Source organism: Diabrotica virgifera, chromosome 4, assembly GCF_917563875.1.
Source record: "Diabrotica virgifera virgifera chromosome 4, PGI_DIABVI_V3a".
NCBI lineage: Eukaryota > Metazoa > Arthropoda > Insecta > Coleoptera > Chrysomelidae > Diabrotica > Diabrotica virgifera.
The window spans coordinates 151,565,173-151,581,653 of NC_065446.1; the positions used below are offsets into that span (position 1 = coordinate 151,565,173).

Consider the following 16,481-nt stretch of genomic DNA (forward strand, 5'->3'; position numbering starts at 1 on the left):
AGGGTTGAAACCACCCCGAACTCAGTCAATAATAGAAAATTCTGAATCTACAAATATCTAAAATTTGGGTATTTATTGTTAATGGATTAATGTAACAAGCCACATTTTTTTTAAATTAAGGCTGTTTTTCTCGAGTTTTAAGTAATTTGATTAATATTGTTGTCAACTATAGTCCCATAGGGCATGATGCATCGAAATATCTAAACTAAAACAATAAAAGTTGTTACTGGATTTTTTAATATTATTTTTAACATTTAAAGTGAAATATCTCATTTTTACCTTTTTGAGGTTTGTCATTGTTTTACATTAAGCCCTTCAATTATAGATCAATACTATATATATATATATATATATATATATATATATATATATATATATATATATGTCTTTCTTTCTTATATGTCTTTTTATTCCTAATTATAAAAAAATGCAATATGTAGCATGAATCTTGTTCATTTGTAATTTTAATTGAGATGATTTAATCGTTTTTGCACCAATAATTTTGTTGGTCGTTGCACCTGATTTAATTAGACCGATGTATTATTTATAAAACCACGAGATTATAATCTAGATCGACATTATTTTATAAATATACAAAGACAACTCTAAAACAATAAGAATTTACTGGTTTGAAAACTGGAATGAAGACAAGAAGTGGTAATTCTTGTATTGCATTGCAACTTATGGTACAAAAAAGGTCATAACTGACGAGAAGTAGCGCGTCGTAAGTCTTTCAGTGGCTAGTTGCCAACATCACTTCGTTTGGCCGAAGGGCACTTCTTCCGTTTATAAGCTTTTTATATAATACAGGACTGCTCAACTTAAATCGAAATCGTATAAAACTAGAGGATTGTTATACCAATGTAAATTCAGAAACTAAACCACATTGGAAACATAAATAAGACATTTAAAATTACACTTTTTCTACAACCACTATTCAAAATACACTTTTCTGCACAGTTTTATGTTAACAAACTTGATATTTTCTCACAGTATAAGATATATGACATTAGTGTGCAGAAAAGTGACGTTTCTGTGCCGGAATAGCTATTTGTATAACAAGGGAGGAAAGTGCTACTATTCCTCCCGAGAATGAAGTTTACTGCCCGACTTTAAGTAAGTTTACTTACATACAAAATTCAAGTCTTTGTACCTAAATAAATATTCAGTGATATTTATCACATCTAATGTTTTTCAAACTTGTCAAAGTGAACAACACAGTTTTGAAAATATTCATATGAAGATATAAATAAAATATTAGTTAAAATTATTTATAAAAATACAGTTTTATTCATGAAATAGTCTTCCCGAATTACACTCGAGCACTTAAAATCAGGGCCGCCGCTACCATGTGTGCTAAGTGTGCATCGGGCGGCCAACAATAGGGGCGGCCAAAAGCAGGCCGCTGATGATAATACTTTTTTTAAAACGGAAATAAATGCAAATAATTAAATAGTAATGATTCATATAATTTTGTAAACTATTATTATTATTACCTGATAATACTAAAATGCGTTTTATTTTTATAGTTATTTTTCGTCATAATTTTAACAAAAATATCAGAAAATATTATTTATTGTATGCACTGCGCTTTTGCAAGTATAGTCATAAATTTAGTCATAAAGTAGTTCCGGGAATACTTATTCATTTAAAGCGGCTGGCGGCTTTCGGACTTTTAGATATTTTTCTAGTCCCCTTGTGGAGGCGGGCCTTTAAGTAGAATACCTCCACAGCTTCTCCTCCTCATCGTAAAAGGCAACAAATTGGAGCAGCTGTCCACTCTCCCCTAGCCAAGCTCCTACCCTGTCCCTGTGTGATAGTTAATACTCCCAACTATCATACGACACCCACCCCTACCCATCATACACGTCCCGATACTCAAACCTATGCTCGAGGAGAAAACCTCTGAAACCAGTGGAAGAAACCACTTAAAACAGACGGATATACATAGATATGACGGCTATGTATCATCCTAATATAGCGCCACCCCAACCCCAAGGTGAAACACCACCATGCCGAAGGAGTGATGGCCCAGTGGTAACATAGAGGGTTACAAGCGATGCCTAAGGGAGATGGCGAACCCGAGTGGAAAACAGCCTTGGAGAAACAAGGGCGCACTGCCCCACTGAACCGATCAGCACGACGCCAACTTGTGGCAAGAAAAATGGGCAAAAAAGAACAACAATAAAGGCGGAAGAGAGAGCAGCGGGAGCGAAAAAGAAAACAAAAGAGGGTTGGAAAAAGGAAGGGACGAACCTCGAGGGGAGAAAAGCTGGAGGCGAGAAGTGGAAGAAAAGGAATAAATCAGATCTAGAACCAGCAGCGCAAACAAAAGCAATGGAAAATACAGAGAAGATAAGAGAGAAAAGAGGGAAGGAAGAGAGAAACAGCAAACCAAGAGAGAGTGGAAGAAAGAAAGAGAACAGGAAGAGAAAAAGAGGGAGAAGAGAACAGACACACAGACATTTCATTTATTAAAAATAATAGGTGAAAATAGTTTCTATAGGGACAGCAGACGTTCAGATACAATTAGCATCTCTTTGGAAAGACAATGAAGTTGACTTTTCGAAGTAACAAGACATTTACTCAATACGCACACTACACATAACTCCCCTGTGCTAGATGTAAGTATAATATGTTATTACGTGGTTAAAGGTTCAACACTAAGACCATAAAACAAACAAAAAAAAAGCATTTTCAAAAACATTGTTTAACATTGTCAACAAGTTTTCCGAAACGAAAGCCCGAAAAGTCCGTTTATAGTTTTTTATGTGTTTATGTTATCTAGTCACGGTTTATTTGAATTAAATAAACGTTTAATTTAGGATATTAGGATACACATATAATGGACGTTGGATCATGGATATTAGTCTAAATTAATGTTCAAGTATATTTATCTATTTACAAATTATTAATGTTATACATCTTCTGCACATTTCTTTAAATACTAGTATGTACATTTTTCTAAAGTGTTGAAATTGGAAGAGGGCGGCAAATATTAAGTTGCACACGGGCGGCCAACACCTTAGCGGCGGCCATGTAAAATTGCCGATATGTGTTGTCCTCGTGACAATTTGACATTAGATGTAGAATTAAAAGTTTATTGTGGTTCATTTTCTTCAATGTAACAGTTGTCAAAACTGTAAAACTCGTTGTAATTAAACAGAAACAAAATATCTAAAAATTATTCCCAGTATAATAATGTAGGTAGAATATTCCCTGTATTATAATGATTTCCTGATTAGACATAATCCCTGATTAGACATAATTAAACCCGTGATGAAAAATCTTACTAAACGATTGGAAATTAAAATCATTAAAACATAATGGCTGAAATTTTTATTTTTGTAGGTTTCTATTGGTCAGTATCTCCATGAATGAAATAATCTAGCAAATATCCTTAACAATATTTTACGATAAAAGTAAAGACTGTATTTAATATCTTATGTAAATCTATCTATTTATCATACAAAAATATTAGAAAAAAATATTTCTTTATATAACATATTTTATAATTACGTATTTTTTATGGGAAATAAGCCACAATTTTACTAAAAAATGAATTTATTAACGTTTCGAAGCCCAAATCGGGTTTCGTTGTCAAAATACAAAATACTATTGATATTTTGACAACGAAACCCGATTTGGGCTTCGAAACGTTAATAAATTCATTTTTTAGTAAAATTGTGGCTTATTTCCCATAAAAAATACGTAATTATAAAAATGCCACAAGGAAATAGCTTCAGAACAACATATTTTATATAAGATGTAAATTGTAGGCCACCTTGTAGGTGAAGAGTGCTAACAAAACTTTGACCGTCGGCTCCTAAGAGAAGAGAAAGAAGCCTTCCACACTACCATCGTCTTGTAAACGCCGGCTAGAATACTAATTTATTGTTCCGCCGATGCATAACTCAGTGGTCGGACACTTCGGTATACTTTGTGTGTGTCTCTCCCACACAGCGGAAAAAAATGTTATAACAATAAACGAGAAGTCTGAGGCCCCAAAGTGGACATTACTCATTAGAGGCGCCCCCGCCACAATGCATTCCTGGGAGATGAAGCTGAATTCTAGAAGCAGGTTATACACAAAGGTGAACGAAAATGATTATTATTTCGTTGTAGTTTGGTTAACACTCACCGGCAAGAAAAACGGAGCGCTTGCATTTTTAAAATAAAAACTTAAAATTTTAATTTTTTTTAAACTTTTATTATAATAACGTAACAAACGAAAATAACACAAACGAAACAAACGTAAGTAATTTCTAATAAAAATTTAACTTTTGAACAAAGAACTGTTTCAGTACACTCAACGAAAAAGGTACGTAATATCAATAAAACTGTTAATTCAAAGAACAAACGCAATAATTAAAATTTGTCAAATTCTTGGTTTTATTGGAACAACAAAGCGATGTTCATCAATTCATTATTTTCGATAGTTGAGCCAATGTATTACGTTTATTGAATGGATGAACATTCATTATGTATACCATAATATCACTTTATTGATATTACGAACCCTGTTCATTGAGTCGACGAACACTATTCATTGAAACAACAACGTCGTTAATTGACCGACGAAGACTACTCGTTGTGTCAATAACACTGTTATTTCTCCTAACGTATTTCGTTTATTATAACAATTATTATTATTATTATTATTATTCTTACAATTTATTCCGTTCATTCCCACAATAAATACGGTTATTCTTACAAGCAATTCTATTCATTCTTACAATCAGTTTCGTTCATTCCTACTATGAACGTATTTTATATTAATAATTACTGAATGCATTAGCCCAATGTATGATATTGATTAATAATAATTTTTTAAATCCCCCTTTTTTGTCCTAAACCTAATGGACTTTACACTGTGAGATTTCTTATAATATGAGAAATCATATTATGGTTTCACTTATACAGTGCGCTGGAATAAGTGTTGCACTCCCCCCCCCCCCCTATTAACTTATTTATTTTTAGCACATAAGCAAAACGCTCTGACAGGTCGATTTTTAAAATAGTCAAAGTATATTATAACATCAATGTTTCGAACTTTACACGATCCCTCTTCAGGTGACAGGCATAACTTTGATTTTTTTTAAATGGGAAAGTACATCATGTGACAGCTCCTTTAAAAGCGTTTGAAAAATTGAATCCAAAAATGTATAACACTTTAATCCTTTTTGAGAGCGCAGGTGCAAAATTTCGATCGAATTCTTTTTAAACGCATTCATTTTTTTTTGAATTCTGAGAAAACTAATAATTATTTTTGAAAAATTTAAACGCAGAATAAAAGATTACATTATTACTGAGGGCTGAAAGTTCCTTAGAATAAACAAAAAGTTTCTTTTGAATGGTATATTTAAAATTAAAAATCATACTAAATTTTCTCTTTTTCACCCCTGTGACATATTAAAATAATCATTATAGAAGTTCTCAGGGACTTCAGACTCTCGATAATACTGTAATATTTTATTCTGCGTTTAAATTTTCAAAAATATTAATTAGTTTTTCGGGATTCGAAAAAAATTTAAAAAGAATTCGACCGAAATTTCACGATAATAGACACACGAAAACTTCCTTCTACTACGGACTACACTTTTAAACGAAATGAAATTATTATTCGGCACTTCGACAGAGGTAATAGCATTGTTTAACAAAGAATTATTTTTAAACAATGGTAACACAGAGAAGCTAGGGGTATCACGATAAGGAAAAGCCGTTACATTTCAAATGGTCAAGCAAAACATTTATTGTCTCAACAACTACGTTTATTGTCACCATGAACGCATTGATTGTGGTTATTAAACGCAGTAGTAGATTGATTAATCCATTCGTTGTCACAACAATCAGTTTACATCTATACAATAATCATATATTACTCTATATTAACAACATTTGTACATTATTTTAATGAAATCTGTACGTTGGCACGATAAACCAAGGTAAATTGCTTGTCATTTACGAAATCAAGAAAGTGAGTTGCTGCCAGAATTAACATTATTTATTAAATATACGAAACTAACTTATTGGCTGAATAAATTGAGTGTTATTGATTAATGTACTCTAGTTATTTTCACAATTATTATTCAATCATTGTGACAATAACCAAATACATTCGTCAATGTCTAAAAGTTCGTTGAATCAAAAAATTAAATTGTTGGTACAACGAAATACTATTCAATAATCACTGTTAATCAATATTACGAACTAAATTTTTTTGAGTGTACGACCACGTGGAGACTCATTAAACCAATTTTGACATCTGTCATTGAATGAGAAGAGTCAGCGTAACATAGCATCCAAGTGTTCTTTTATTTCTCTGTGCCATTTTCCTTCCAAAAACAAGAATCGAATCGCCTATCGATAGTGCTTATTTTCCATGTTTCCAAAATCCTCGGACACGCTTACTTCCACACGCAGTCAAAACTATGCTACGAGTCAGATTCGGCAGCAATTTTGAAATTAGCCATCTACAAGAATAAAATTACAGGGTAGGGTAGTAGTTTTCTCTTGCCATAGTGGCGCTTTCGGGCGGTGAGTGTGAGTCTAAGTACTTATTAGATACGTACAGCGGTACAGCATAGGGATTACGAACACTCGATACGAATCGTATCCGCCATGTTTTACCATAAGGCGCTATGGTAAAACATGGCGGATACGATTCGTATCGAGTGTTCGTAATCCCACCCCAGATTAGTAAACGTATGCAATGCAGACTAGGTGAAATAACGTGACATCTGGATCGTTGCAGAAATATGAACCGACTAGCATAAGGATAAAGAACCATTTTTCTTGAATAGAAAAGAATAAACAACATTCTAGGCATTCTAAAAGGGCTGGGAAAATCATAATTATTATGATGAATTATTAAACTTAAAAAAATATAAAAATATCTTAAGATTATACTTTTATTAATACGGGTAAAAATTTGATTGTTCTAAATAGTGTGGTATAACTAGACCCAAACCCAGACATCCAAAGTGAAAGTTATCCTCCAACACCAAATTGTTCTATATTATGTTCCACATAATGTTCAGAAAAAAGTCACACCATTTTGAGCATGGGGTTTGGGGAGGGGGAGAGGGGGGAGAAATCAGTTAATTCGTAGTTTTTTAGGTTTTTCGTCAATATTTCTAAAACTATGCGGTTTAGCATGAACAACCTTCTATACAAAAATGTTCTACATTAAATTTGAAATAAAAAAGGTCCTATGCATAATCCTTCTGAAATGAAGGGTTCAAAAGTTACGGAGGTAGTATAGTATAATTGATCCAAAAAAAGGCCTAACCCAGACATCCAAAGTAAAAGTTTTCCTTCAACACCAAATTGTTCTATATGGTCCATATATTGTTCAGTAAAAAGTTACATCATTTTGAGCGTCCGGTTTGGGGGGGGGATAGGGGGAAAGTCGGTAGATTAGTAGTTTTTTTACGTTTTTCGTCAATATTTCTAAAACTATGCTTTAGCAAAAACAATCTTCTATACAAAAATGTTCTACGTGAAATTTAAAACAAAAAAGGTCTGATACATAATTGTTATAAAATCAATGGTTCCAGAGTTACGGAGGGTAAAAAGTGGAGGTTTTTGATACTTTTTATATTCTTTGGGCAATTTATAGAAATTTTCTTTAACAGGATTGTGTTTTGTAAATAAAATTTGCTATTTCAGTGGCCGATGATATTTTAGTGATAAGCCCTTGAAGAAACGTCAACCTCACCACCCAAAATCATCATCAATTGCCCAGATAATGCAAAAAGTATCGAAAACCTACACTTTTCACCCTCTGTAACTCTGGAACCGTTGATTTTATAACAATTATGTATAGGACCTTTTTTGTTTTAAAATTTATGTAGAACAATTTTGTATAGACCATTGTTTACGCTAAAGTATAGTTTTAGAAATATTGACGAAAAACATAAAAAAAACTACTAATTTACCGACTTCTCCCCCATCTCCCCCCCCCCCAAACCCGACGCTCAAAATGGTGTAACTTTTTACTGAACAATATGTGGACCATATAGAACAATTTGGTGTTGGAGGAAAACTTTTACTTTAGATGTCTGGGTTAGGCCTCTTTTGGACCAATTATACTATACTACCTCCGTAACTTCGGAACCGTTCATTTTAGAAGGATTATGCATAGGACCTTTTTTTATTGCAAATTTAATGTAGAACATTTTTGTAGAGAAGGTTGTTTATGCTAAACCGCATAGTTTTAGAAATATTGACGAAAAACCTAAAAAAAAACTACGAATTTACCGATTTCTCCCCCCTCTCCCCCCAAACCCGACGCTCAAAATGGTGTGACTTTTTTATGAACGTTATGTGGACCATATAGAACAATTTTGTGTTGGAGGATAACTTTCACTTTGAATGTCTGGTTTATGCCATTATTTGGATCAATTATATCATATAAAACGGTGCAAAAATATTACACCCTACAACATATTTTATTTCGTTGTTATATCGTATGACTATTCTACAATCTACAATCTATTTTGAAAATAAATAGGGATTTGTCACGTTTTAAATTTAGAAATAACTATGGAATTCTTTTGTACGCGGCGCTAAAAGTTTTCTTTTTGTAGCGTTATATTTTAAGCCCGCATTTGCTTTACAATATACACATGAATAACCGTAGGTGACACCTCTGAAACGCGTCAAAAGTGGGAATTGGAAAACCTCGTTTATTTGTTTTTTTTTCTGGTTGATCAAGAACAGGGTCTTTCAAATAAAATGTTCAAAAAGTCTTTTTAATTTAGTCTTTTTAATAAGAAACAGTTTTTTACATCCTATAACATATTTACATAGAAGTTTTGAAAAATACATTTTGTGCAATCTTACACTTCGTTATACAGTTTACAGTTTTTGAGAAAGTTTACTGTTTAACTAACGTCTTCTATTAAATCTTCTTTTACATTAGGTTAATAAATCTTTCAAATAATTGGTAACTGGCAGTTGTGGCATCAGTTGAGAGTCCTTAGAAATTATGTATCCATGTGTAAATTTTATATGACCTATCCGCAGTCCGTTGAATACCTACTACTTTATCATGTCTTTGAGCTGAGAGTAGTAGTAAAGCAGAAGCAATATTTGTTTTGATAATTTTTAGTTTTGCTTCTGGTTGGCTCAATTTTTACTGCCAGGTTTTGTGAATGTAGGTTTTTATTGGTCTGAAAATGGTATGTTTTATATTATAGGGGTTATTATGTTTTTGACAGTCTCTGTGGCTGCTCTATCAGCCATTCCATTACCCATTATCTCAGCATGGGATGGCACCCATAAAAATCTTAGATTTTGCAGCCTGTTTGGGCACTATATAGCATGTCTTTTATTTATGCTAAATTGGCGTGGACAGGATAGGTACACATGTTTGACACCCTTTAAGGCACTCAGAGAATCTGACATAATACGAGTTAGAGAATTTATATGTTTGCTGGTACATACATAGATTCGGTGTGCTGCAGATTGCTTGCAGTTCTCCAGGATATATGCTACACTCATGGGCTAAGCGAGTGGCAGAGATCATATCTTTGAAAATAGCTGCAGCAGCTACACCATTGCTGCTTTTGGAGGCGTCGGTAAAAATTAGTCTAATCTACGTAGTTTAATTATATAAAAGACGCTGTTTTTAAGGACTGACAAGAGTTTCTTGCATTAAAAAATAGCTACATGTCGGGACAAGTATACCTAAAGACCATAAATGTTAAGGTTTGGTAATCTGAAAGAATAATCCAAATCCGGATGTATTAAATGCAAGGGTTGGTTGGTATTTGAGAAATTCACTGAATTCTATTGATACCTATCTCCAATTATGCAAAAAAGGAAGGGTGCATGTTTAACAGCCGGTTTCCGAAAGGATGATCATCTCAAAAATTATGTAATCGATGGTTAATCGTTGATCAAATGCATTTTGAGTTTCAATAACACCAGTTAAACGGGAGTTCAATAACAGTCGATCATATGATTTAACAAACGATTAATCGTTAGTTAACAACCGATCATAAGTGTTTTGAGTTTCCGAAACGCTGATTAACCAATTTCGCATGTCACACGGCGACCAAAAGGAACTGTCACCTAATTTGAGGTTATTGGTTGATTAAAGGGCTGTTAATGTTTATAAATAGTTGTTTAGAGTTATTAAATAGAGTTTTTTAGTTATTATATAGGTTAAACAGTTATTAAATAAATCGTATTTTAGTGTTTAATTAAAATTATTAGTTATTTAATTATAATTTAATTTTTAAAATTAAATATATAGTGTAATTATACAGTGAGCACCTAAAGAATGTGTATAATTTATTTAATTCAAAATACATTTTACTGCTATCAGAATACAGGAAAAAATGTTTATTTGACAAATAAACATTGTTTTTTGCTTAAATTCAATATTAAAGCAGCCACCCACCTGCCTCTTGACACTTTGAACAGTTAATTTAAGCGAAAAGCAAAGAATATTTTTCAAATAAACATATCTTTCTGTTTTCTAAGAGCAGTAAAGTGTATTTTGAATTAAATAAATGACATATATTCTTCTTTTTATGTCAATAAATTTAATCAAAAAAATTTTTTTTGGGCAGCCTATAAGTAATTATGTTAATGTTTATATTACTGATTAGAAAATTCAATTACCTTTCAAATGAGCCACCACACGGCCCCTATTCTAATTTAAAAAAATCATCGATGACGTAATCACGCCCAGATGGGTGTCACTAGTGATAATAATGCCAAAAAGTCGTAATTTAAAAATAAAAATTGACCTGTTTCGGGATTTTTTCCCAAAATCGTCCATTCTCGAGAAAATGAATTTATTGCAACCTTTACATTCTCACTGTATGTTGGGCTGCACACACATGTAGATGGGGCTACAGGGGAGCATTAGTTTAGTTCTACTTCAACATATTGTGTTAGTGTGAAAATAAAAAAATAATGTTTAATTTTAAATATTTAATTTAGAATTACTACTACTTACCTTTTGTTAAATAATTAAACAAAATAAGGACTCACTACATGGCAAATGGCAAGTAAGCAGATGCACCATCTGCAACTGTTGTATAAATATTAGATTTGGTTGCCAATTAAATCCAACATTGGAATATGCAATATGATATCTGCTTGATATCACATACACTAGATGACATGAAGAACGTGATAAGGAAGCTGGAGGGAAAGGCAGATGAGGTTGGTCTTAAAATCATCACTAATAAGATAGTAGAGATGAGAATAGGAATAAGTGAGCATGGTAAACCATGGTATACATCAATCAAGAAGAAATAAAACAGGTTAAAGAATTCTGCTATCTTGATAGTAGTGCAAAAGTTGGAGTCCAGGCAAACATTAAACATAGAATAGGAAAAAGAACAACAGGCCTTTGAAATCCTCTCATCATATCTCAACATAAATTAGCCAAAACACATTTAATAGTATCATCAAATCAATACTACTATATGGGAATATGGGAGTGAGACATGAACAATATCAGAAGGAAATGCAAGGAAGAGTTTTTGTAAATAGATTCCCACAAAATATTCTGAAGATGTATTGGCCCAACACCATAACAAATGAAAAATTGTGGAATGCATTACGACAAAGAAGCAGAGGACGAAGCTAGTAGGTAATAACTCATTCTAACAGGTGGGTAAATAAACTTTGAAAAACACATTTTTTATTAATTTTATTATTTAAAGAAATTACAATTTTTATTTAAAATTACTTTATTAGGTACATACCTAACCACTATTACCTAATAATTTATTGAGTTCGAATTTTTTTATTTGAAGCTCTACTTCTAAAATTTCTTTTTTTCTTGTTGAAAAATACTATCTTACTTCTTTTTTCTAGTCTTGCTGTTTCAATTTTTTTTTGTAAAAGATACATTAAGGGTTTCGCTCCCTACATCTTTTACTTTTTTATTTTTTGAACGAGCCTGAGACATCTTGGCTTTCTTCTTGGGCAGGACAGCAGTTGTCGTGGGTGTACTGAGCAGCACAGTGGAAGTAGAGGGTACATTGGACGTCTGCTATGTGTCTTCCAATTGTAGGTAATCTACTTCCACTTGACTATCTTGTGCAACTATAAAAATAAAAAAATTTCAATTGTTTCAGATGTACCAAATAGTTTTTTCTTTATAAAAAAAATCTTTCTCGAATTAGGTAGGTAGTTACTTTTATTTATCTACTTTAGCTATCTTAATAGCTAAGTTAATAATCTACCTTAATTTAGAATTGGAATAAATAATTATAATAATTAATTCATATCAATAATATTTATAGCTATTAATTCTCATATTTTGAGTTTGCTTAAATTTGGTTTACAAGGTAGGATATGTACATATCCTACTGTCGCTTTGAGGCGACGATATACAGGTTATTGTTCAGATAATATTGGAAATATTGATCAGGCTTTATATATATATATATATATAAATAAATTTAAAATTAGTTACCTTTATTTAAATAAATTAATAAAATAAGGACTCATCAGATGTGAAGAAACCAGATGCACTGTCACAACTGTTGGGTAAAGGTTGGATTTGATTGCCAATCAAACTCAACATTTGTGCCCCTACATATGTGAGACGAGGAATAAATGTGCCACCACCTGTTGCAAGTATGTCTTTCTGAAAACAATTCATTAGTTCATTACTGATTAAGAAATGAATGGGTTAAAATCAAAGTGGTGTAAGTCATATTCTTGAAATGATGTAAGCCCTATTTTATAATCTTGATATTATATACATAGACCTCTTCAGAGAAAAAGTGGTGTATAAGTTTTTACTGTAAATACTTGCACCACTTTTCCTGATGAAAAAATGTCTATTTATCAAAGTTATAAAGCAAAACTTCCATCATTTCACAAATATGACTTGCACCTCTTTGGCGTTAACACCCTCAAATACTAAACTTCTATTGTCTCAACACTAGGTTAGTTCCCATCATGAAATTAGTTTCATTGGATTATATTTTTATAAAAATATTCCACTCAGAAATAGTGTAATTCGACTGACCTGGTGTTAAAAGCTTTAAATTTAAGTATACCTACTTTGTCCGCAGTTTGGTCTCTCTTCAACTGGTCCAAAACCTTCTGCTCATTATATTTTTGAATCTGCAATGTAATTAATCCATATAGCTCTAAATCAACCGAAAGTTTTATACATTTACATTTTCCTCTGCTATTTTTTGGTGAGTGACCCTTTTTAAGTTTATATATGCAGTTTTTAGCTGCTTGGGAGTTCTGGGAAATTCAGCGCTATTTTTTCCCAGGTTTCATTGTTTTGGTTGGTGGACATAGCATTGCTACATTATTTGTTTTCAATTATAATATGCTTGTATCTGAAAACAAAAATACAATTAGAAATTTGTTCTATAAGTTAGACAATTTCGTACTTACTTTCCAATTATTTCCAACAGCAAACATTTCTCTCTCCCTCAGTATAATTTTTGAGTGGAGGATTTCCGTTGGTATTGCTCATTTTTAATATATTTTTTAATTTTATAAATTATGTAGTTATTTACTATGGATTAAAATTATTTGGTTATAAAATGAAATTTTGAAGGATGACAGCCGATTGTGACAGTATCGATACCAAATCGTATGTCAGATAATCGATTTTCTACGATCATATAATTTTAAGATGATCGACGTTTGAGAAACTGGCCACTGGTTAACAGTTGATCAAATCTAACAGCTCGATTAGATGATCGAAGATTTGAATAACGTTTCGGAAACCGGCTGTAAGTGTCATACAACTAGTGAGTACCTAGTTTTTATAACTTTTTTTTTCTAGTTGTTTTGCGCTTATATTTGATGAGAGAATATGATCCAACAGAAACAAGTTCTTTTGTGTTATTTTTAAGTTAACTCTATAAAAGTTAAGTCACTCCAGGTCAACTAGGGTTACGGATCCTATTATGAGACCCGTTCCTAATATGAGACCCCTGTCTCTAAGAGTCTTGTAAGTGCTGCAGCCTGGTGAGTGGGGTAAAAACTAAGCTCTGGTAGTGTTTCCAGAAGGTTGTGAATAAATCGAGTGTCTGTGATTTAGTATTACCAGTCAGTGAAGTTTTTAAGTTTTTTGCTAGTCAAAAGTTTTTTAATCGGTGTAGCTCAAACTGAATTTTTATTTTTAAGGTGAGAGAAAAAAAAATGACCTTAGTAATTAGTTGATAGCTACCTAAATTGGTTACTGAAACACGTAATTATAATGGCGCAAAAACCAATCCTAAACTCAAAATGCGGACTAAAAAGTTCACACGTGGTTACTCCTAATATGAGACCCTCAAGTGTGCCTAATTTGAGATATCTCATATTAGGGTACTGTAATGTTTTGAGTATAGCTTCATGTCTTTTTACTATTTTATTGGGAAATAAGATGCAATGTAAGTTAAAAATGAAATTTATTGACGTTTAGACTTCCAATTATTATTTTTAACTTAAATTGTGGCTTATTTAAAAAAAAAAAAAGAAAATTGCATAATATGCCACAAACAAACAGCTTCAAAACAATAGAATCATCTTTACAGCCTATAATACAGTTTAAATCCAGAACAATGCGTTAAAATAATTTGTATCACCTGTTTAACCTATATAACGTGGTGTCTCATATTAGGACACCACATGGTCTCATATTAAGACACCTTTTTTAAGTTGGGAATTTTGACATTTTTAAAAAAATTTATTTATTGGTAAAAAAATATTAGTTTAAAATTAATTTTGAACCTGTTGCAATATAATAGCATAATTATCTGACGTGTATCTAATTTAAGACTTCTTGAATCCATAAACTTTACGATTACCAAGAGTTTAAAAAAAAAGGGTCTCATATTTGGATCCATTACCCGATTACCCTATAAAAAGTTGGTCAGCCGACCTCCTTCAATTTTTCCCAAATTTTACATACTTTTTCTACATCATAAAAAATGGCTACATGCTAATTTTAGCCATTTATATTCTACATAGCGCCCTTTAGAATATTTTAGAAGTTTTTATATTTTTAATTTTTACATGCAAATTTTGTAAATTTCGCAGCAGTAAGTACACATCGATACATTTCATCCAAAAAAATAATTAAAACATAATTTTTTTGTGAGATTTTTCGTAAAATCCGAATCCTCCGTCAGAATTTGAAGAACAAGTCGGAAAAAGTCGGAAAGTCAGTAAAACCTATTTTCTTTAAAAAAATTTATAACGGACATAGGTACAATTTTTTTTTTGAAACAGTAAAATTAATTATTAAAATTAGGGTTAAAATATGCTCATCAATTATTTAGAAAGATAAATAATTATAGTTTATTTTTTGTAAACGTGATCTTCGTACTTTTGATATTTTCTGCTTTATTAGTATTAACCTTAGTTTTCCACCATTGCTTCAAAAACATCGGCGCAAATTTTCGGCTCCAATGCTTTTTAAATGCATTAATTTTTTTCTAATCCTGAGAAAACTAATATAAAATCAAATAGCTTTGGCATTACAGCTAAGAAACGGATAATTTCGGCTTTATAGACAAATAGTTTCCAAAACTTCTATAAAACTGGTCCGGTTTCTGCTTTATAGAAAGAAGGCCGGTTAATTATATGACGCTAGTCTAGGAAACTGATAATTTTAGTTTCATAGAATAAAACGTTCGAAAATTGTCTATAAAGCTGACTTTTTCAGCTTTATACAAAAGAGTGGCGGCGATATAATTCTGTGGCTTGGTTCTAAAAGGGACAATGTCAATTTTTTGTTTTTTTTTTGTACAGCTTTCTTTTGAATTTAATATTGACCAAACAAAATGCAAAAAATTGAAATTGGCCATTTTAACACCAAGTCACATAATGTGGCTTAATGCTAAAAGGGCCAGTGTCAATTTTTTGCATTTTGTTTGGTCAATATTAAATTCAAAAGAAAGCTGTACAAAAACCAAAAATTTGACATTGGCCCTTTTAGAACCAAGCCACAGAATATAAGTTCATTGGTCTAAATTCTAAATAGACCCACTTAGCGAAGTAGCCAAATCTCTAAGAAACTACGACATACAGATACATATTTTAACATTTATGTAAATCTCTATTATCTCATAATATTGTTTTAGTGGTTCAATACAGTGAATAAAGATTAAATCTCGTCTACGCAAGATTTTATTAAGCTTACCTGTTTAGTTTCACGTGTTTATCAAATGGATATCTGAAAGTAAATAAGAATATTTTAGTTTTTTTATGAACCTCCTATACACTTTTGTTAAGTTTAAATTATAACGCTGGAACTTATACATATTCGGAAGAAAAATAAAGCAACTAAATAGTTAATTCCTTAAGAAAATATAGTAATATTCGTAGTAAACTCTTCAAAATAATGCATAAACCACTTCTCTCTTTTTTATAAAAACAGTATTCATAATAATATATGCGGGAACAACTAAACTGAAAGCAGGAAATCATTCTAGACAAAGATAACCACGATTGCTAAAGTTTGCGGTTATGAATACCAGGTTTTTCCT

At 31.7% G+C, this 16,481-nt stretch overlaps 2 protein-coding genes across 2 annotated transcripts in view; both read right to left on the bottom strand.

The window, feature by feature from the left end:
- Nucleotides 1-16,481, bottom strand: part of LOC114330575 (early growth response protein 1) — a 453,598-nt gene that overhangs the window by 224,613 nt on the left and 212,504 nt on the right. The window contains exon 3 of the mRNA XM_028279963.2: nucleotides 16,136-16,168. The gene's annotated coding sequence lies outside the window, so the exon portion shown is untranslated. The remainder of the gene's footprint in view (nucleotides 1-16,135; nucleotides 16,169-16,481) is intronic.
- LOC126883699 (uncharacterized) overlaps nucleotides 12,464-16,481 on the bottom strand; it is a 31,772-nt gene continuing 27,754 nt past the window's right edge. Inside the window, exons 2-3 of the mRNA XM_050649360.1 lie at nucleotides 13,045-13,194; nucleotides 12,464-12,622 (exon numbers count right to left, since the gene is read on the bottom strand). Coding sequence (XP_050505317.1) covers nucleotides 12,464-12,622; nucleotides 13,045-13,194 — 309 coding nt within the window. The remainder of the gene's footprint in view (nucleotides 12,623-13,044; nucleotides 13,195-16,481) is intronic.